The sequence below is a fragment of the Cebus imitator genome, unplaced genomic scaffold, assembly GCF_001604975.1.
Source record: "Cebus imitator isolate Cc_AM_T3 unplaced genomic scaffold, Cebus_imitator-1.0 Scaffold189, whole genome shotgun sequence".
Taxonomy (NCBI): Eukaryota; Metazoa; Chordata; class Mammalia; order Primates; family Cebidae; genus Cebus; species Cebus imitator.
Genome location: NW_016107504.1, coordinates 664,152 through 670,622, shown reverse-complemented (window position 1 = coordinate 670,622; position 6,471 = coordinate 664,152). Strand labels below are relative to the sequence as shown.

General features: G+C 38.1%; 1 protein-coding gene across 2 annotated transcripts in view; it reads left to right on the top strand.

The window, feature by feature from the left end:
- The window catches only part of MORC4 (MORC family CW-type zinc finger 4), a 52,438-nt gene that overhangs the window by 8,967 nt on the left and 37,000 nt on the right, over nt 1-6,471 (top strand). For both annotated transcript variants that reach the window (XM_017546439.2, XM_017546437.2), the window contains exons 4-5: nt 4,337-4,554; nt 5,292-5,439. In XM_017546439.2, coding sequence (XP_017401928.1) covers nt 4,337-4,554; nt 5,292-5,439 — 366 coding nt within the window. The remainder of the gene's footprint in view (nt 1-4,336; nt 4,555-5,291; nt 5,440-6,471) is intronic.

Here is a 6,471-nt window from a genome sequence, read left to right as displayed (position 1 = left end):
GATGTTGGCTCACTGCAACCTCTGCCTCCTGGGTTCCAGCAATTCTCTTGCCTCAGTCTCCTGAATAGCTGGGATTACAGGCAGGAACCATCATGTCTGGCTAATTTTTGTATTTTTAGTAGAGACGGGGTTTCATCATGTTGGCCAGGCTGGTCTTGATCTCCTGACTTGAAGTGATCCACCTGCCTTGGCCCCCACCACGCCTGGCAAGGACACTGTTTATTTAAAAGAGATCATTTAAGGCCAAGCATGGTGGCTCATGCCTGTAATTCTAGCACTTCCAAAGGCCAAGACAGGCATGGATCGCTTGAGTCCAGGAGTTTGAAACCTGCCTTGGCAACATAGGGCAGCTGCCCCCTTGCAAAAAATACAAAAATTAGGTGAACATTTTGGCATACACCTGTAGTCCCTGCTACTCGGGAGGCTGAGGTGGGAGGATCCCCTGAACCCAGGAGGCGAAGGTTGCAGTGAGCTGAGATTGTGCCATTGCACTCCAGCCTGGGCAAAAGACAGAGACCTTGTCTCAAAAATAAATAAATAAGTAAAAATAAAAGAGATCCTTTAGTCCAATCCTAACTTCTAGTGAAGGGTTTTACTTATTATAATTTCTTTTTAAATAATGAAATTTTAGAAGTAGCTTTGAAAATTATTAGGTATATGATATTTTCTGTTTTTCATTTGAAGACATATTACTTTTGTATTTGGAAAAAAAAAGAAGCAATTATGCAAAATTATTAAGCCTGCTGAAGTTCTGTTTGACCTCTAACATTTGTTGTTACCCTGTCCACACTTTCCAACTCTTTATGCAACTCTATTTTCAGGCTGATAAAATAGTTGTGTAACTGTAGCAACAGTTTCTTCCATAAACACAGAATTGCATGAAAATAAAAAGGAAAAACCTATTATGAAATTCCTTTGGGCTGGATATGGTGGCTCACGCCTGTAATACCAGCACTTTGGGAGGCCAAGGCGGGTGGATCATGAGGTCAGGAGGTCGAGATCATCCTGGCTAACATGATGAAACCCTGTCTCTACTAAAAATACAGAAAAAAATTTGCTGGGCATGGTGGCGTGCACCTGTAGTCTCAGCTACTCAGGAGGCTGAGGCAGGAGAATCGCTTGAACCTGGGAGGTGGAGGCTGCAGTCAGCTGAGATCGCACCACTGTACTCCATCCTGGGCAACAGCCAGACTCTGTCTCAAAAAAAATTTTCCTTTAAGTACCATAACTAATTATCTTTAGCTTCTGGGGATAGTGTGTGGTTCAGTTAGTCTGTATATTCAGCTGCTTTTTTTCAGCAAGGTGGAAAACCTCTTGCAAAGTTCAAAGGCTATAAACAGCCACAGAACCACAGAATATATTTGCTACCTGTGCTCAGAAGTGTGCTTCCTAGCAGGTGTATTCTTCTAAAACAGTAGCTGGAGAATAACAGTCTGCTTAGCAGCCTCTGATTCTTTTATATCGCATATTAAATCACCAATATTAACTAGGAAATAGCAGTGCCTGCCCTTATGTGCCCATGGATTTTGCTAAGGTTTGTTTCATTGGTCATAGTACCTATTTATTTATTTATTTATTTATTTATTACTTTTCTTAACTTTTATGTTAGGTTTGGAGGTACATGTGAAGGTTTGTTACATAGGTAAACACGTATCATGGCAGAGTTCCAATTTGAATTTACCTGTCTGGATTCTGGTTTCTTGACATTTTAAGATACTGCAGAGCAAGCTGCTGTATTTTTGGATTCCACTAAAAGTGCTGGTATTCAAGCCACCTTGATGTGTAAACAGTGTTGTCTCTTACACGAGAGGATAGAGCAGGACTGACTTAGCAAATGGAAACCACCTAAGCCAAGTTAGTTAGCTCTGTGGAAAATTATTACTGAGCTATAGCAAACTATCCAATTTCTTCCTACAATTCTATTATTAAGTGTGGTGAGGGCTTTTATATTAGGTAGTTATTTGATTGGTACCTGGCATTCATTCTGCCAATTTGCATTTAAATAGAATGCCTAACATGGGAACTTAGGTGGAATAAAAGAGCATACAGGAGGAGTTAAGTGAAACATAGTAACAACAAAAATCCAGAGTTTACAGCTCCTCTCTTCTCATTATTCTTATCCTTTTCCATTCTGGTTCTAGCCTTGCACTACTACTTATCTTCTCAATCTTGTATCAACATTTGGTCTCCCCAAATGAACAGTGAGGGTTCATACTTACAAAGGTAAAAAGAGGTAATAAATGGTAGAAGAGGCTAAAAAAGTTAAGGGAGTCATAAACTCCCTATTTTCACCACTTTCCCTTGATCACCTAATTGAAGATTTTGTGGTATAAGAGAAAGTTAAAGTCAAGTTAACCAAGCAAATTGATTTGCAGTGGTGGGTGACATTACTATTTATGAAGAGCCCTGAATTTTAGGTGTGACCTTAGGTCTGAAGTAGGAGTAGGGGATAGAACATGACAACTATCAGAATGACTTTTAGCATTAGTTTAAAATTAGTGTATGAATACTACTTTGTACTTAATGTATTTTGGATACAGTATATAATTTAATCCTCATGACAAACCTATTTTTTAAAAAAGCCTATTCTTCCACAAGAAGAATGGGAATGGCCGAATCTTACTATTATAAGTATATATCCTGGAATACTAAGGCCCATAGGCAATAGAAACTGGACGTTCTTTTTTTTTTCCAGAGGACTACTGCCATGAAAATTGCCTTTTTCTATCACTAGATTTATTTGTGGGATAAGCATAGCTCCTATAAAGTATCTATTCTAGGATGACTTTAGGATGACATATGGTATTATTGTATAATGCTTTGAAATAGAAAATTAAAAGGTGGTCCCCTTTCAAAACCACACCCTTCAGGAAGTAGAAATCAGATATCTTAGCTCTCCATGCTCAAAAGAATAAAATTGTTAAAGATCAGGCTGCTTAGTCATGGTCTGCTCAGAGTATCTATTTTATTGATGTTGAGAAGTACCTAATCTGTATTAGACTGTAAACTCTGAAGGCAAGAATCATATCTCTTTTATTAGAAATTATGTCTTTAGTGCTTAGCCCAATGCATGGCACATAGTAGGTGCTTAGTTTAAATATTTATTGAATGAGTGGTACACAACATTGTAAAATTAGTCAATCTGGAGAGAATCCTTTTAAGTGTGATTTTTTTCTTTTACTGATACCTAATATTTTATATATTTATGGGGTACATGTGAATACTTTATACATGCATAGAATGTGTAATGATCTAGTGAGGGTGTTTGGGGTTTCCATCACTTTGAGAATGTATCTATGTGTTGGTAACATTGGAAGTCCTCTTTTCTAGCTACTTTGAAATATATGGTGTATTATTGCTAATTATAGTCACCCTGGTCTGCTATGGAACACCAGAACTTATTTCTTCTGTCTAACTGTAAGTTAGACAGAAGAAATTCTCTTTATTTTTCCTTCTCATCCTGAGAAATAATCCTTAAAATTAGTTTTATTGATGGTGAGGGAACATATTAAAGGAAGATAATCATTTAATTTTTAATTTTTAAGGTTCTATTATTTTGGTGTGTACCTGAATGGAAAACGCAAGAAAGGGAAAGGTTCTGCTTTTAAATTAAGCTGATCAAAAGGGGCTACAGAGATTGTTGAGGTGCCTAACTGAAAGGTCCTTAATAGAGCAAGAGAGACTTTATACTGCAGCTGTTTGCTGATATTCAGAGGCAGAACTACCTATTTTTATCCCTTGGCTACATTCCAGTGAACTGTCCCAGCAGATGGAACAGAGGGTAAGAATTGGAAGGGTTATCCTTTGAGTGGAGAGTTGAAATTGTCAAGATATATGATCCCTGACTTTCAGATTTCTAGAGGATGATATAAACAGGTTAGGAGATGCCTAATGTAGTACCTCTGACCAATGACACTATCTGGAACTTTTGTTACCTTCTCTAGATAACTACCCTTTTCACCTTACCCTAACTTTACTTCTATAGCAATCAGAGCTGTTTTATGTAGACAAGAAAGGCAGCTGCCCAAGGCCTTCTCCAGCTATGTTAGCTGGTGAAAAGGGGCCCTTTTTTACATTTATAAAGTGTGACTCTAACGTAATGGAGCGATGTATGTACACACAAACCACACAGGAAAATTAGCCCCATTACCCCATAGAAATTTCCTGTGTTTTTAACTTAATAATTTTGCCCATAAATACCAAAAGGAATAAAAAAGGAGGGACTTTTTACAAGTGTTCTTTATTTGTAGGCCAAACATTCTGCCTGTCACCTTAGGATGCTTTTTACCTTTCCAATTTCTTTTTTCTTATGTGTTCTTTTCTTGTGTAATTGCAGCTTTGGCTTTACAGATAAAGTAATAAAGAAGAGCCAGTGTCCCATTGGGGTCTTTGGTAATGGTTTCAAGTCAGGCTCCATGCGGCTAGGAAAGGACGCCCTTGTCTTCACCAAGAATGGGGGTACTCTCACTGTTGGACTTCTATCGCAGACCTATCTGGAATGTGTCCAGGCCCAGGCAGTTATTGTACCAATTGTTCCTTTCAACCAGCAAAACAATATCCTTTCTGGAAATGGAGAATGATGGTTAAAAATTAGTCTAATCTGAATGTTTTGATAGGAACCTCTTCAGGTCAAATCTAACTATCAGACGTGTTTAAAGAGGTATTCAAATGTCTTAAATTTAACTGGGATTTTTCTCTATTAAATATTTTTAAAATATGTGGACCATTGACAGAAGCTTAGAAATGTTTTTGCTATACTGAAATTGTCATTGTTACACAGTTTGATCTATATAGCATGTCTCTGCTCTGCCACCACCCCATGGTAAAGTTACCCGGACCTTCCTTTTTTTTCCCTAAGGATAGCTACATTTGCACTGATACTCCTAGAAACATACTATTTATCACCTTATATAATAGCAGAATAGTTCATTTCCCTATATCTGCACTGCTGTTGCTTCTGTTAGACCCCTGGTTGTCTTGACTGGAAGAGTATAGCAATAAGGTTTTAACATATTGCTTCCAAAGAAGTTTAAAAAAATCAGCCTTTGATCTTTTCTTTTAAATTTAAGACTTTGTTTACATTATATCTTTGAAGTTATATTCTGCAGGGGCAACTGATTTTGGAGCTTGTCTCTGCAACCTTTCTCCATTTTTCACCTTTCCTCCTTCTATAGCAGTAATATGCGTGCTTTATGTCTATAGTTTTGTCTAAACATGCAACCCAAAGGGCAGATTTCCTTCTCAGTAGCATCCTAAGATATTAAGTTTTCTTTGACTATATTTGGTTTTACAAAAAATGATGATTACTGAAGATTCATTGCCCAGCCTAGAAGCCATCTTGAACTATTCCATTTTCAACAGTGAAAATGACCTGCTGGCCCAGTTTGATGCCATCCCAGGCAAAAAAGGCACTCGTGTTCTCATTTGGAACATCCGCAGGTACAGTACTCCAAGGGTGATAGATTGTAATAAACAAAGGTAGTATGATGAAACACATTTTTATTTAATTTTAACTTGTTAAATTTTTATAAAAAGACAGGATCTCATTATGTTACCCAGGCTGGTCTCAAACACCTGGCTTCAAGCGATATTCCCTCCTCAGCCTCCCAAATTATTGGGATTACAAGTGTGAACCACTGCGCCTGGCCTAGCACATTTTAACAACTCTTTTTAGAGAAGCAAAGTAGATAAATTTTGGTATACATTTCTATCCCATTGCATACTGGTATGTAACTTTGTCTTAGAAAAGCAGAGTTCTGTTTGAGATTGTGGTTCTTGTTGGTAAAATGTGGCATGTTTAAGGTGGAAATACACATATCCTGAAGCTATTGCCACAGATAATTAAGACAGTTTAACATATTCTGAGTTCCTCAGAATCTTTTATAAATATCTATTTCATATTCATGGGCATTTTTTTGAGACAGAGTCTCTCTTGCTCAGGCTGGAGTGCAGTGGTACAAACTAGGCTCACTGTAACCTTCACTTCCAGGATTCAAGTGATTCTCGTGTCTTGGTTCAAGCGATTCTCATGCCTCAGCCACTTGAGTAGCTGGGATTACAGATGTGCACCATGTCTGGCAAAGTTTTATATTTTTTGTTGAGATGGGGTTTTGCCATGTTGGCCAGGCTGGTCTTGTACTCTTGACCTCAAGTGATCCACTCACCTCGGCCTCCCAAAGTGCTAGGATTATTGGTGTGAGTCACCATGCTTGGCCAATAGGCACTGTTTTAAGTTTGGCAATTGATAGGTATTTTGCCTAATAGACAATGACAATGAAGTATGAGAAAGAGTAAGATCTTTATAAAATAAGGACTTCTGTATTAGTGCTTTCAGTGGATTAGAAGTAGAAAAATCTGGCCAGGCATGGTGGCTCACACCTGTAATTCCAGCACTTTGGGAGGCCAAGGCAGGAGGATCACTTGAGGCCAGGAGTTTGAGACCAGTTTGGGCAACAAGGTGAGACCCTGTCT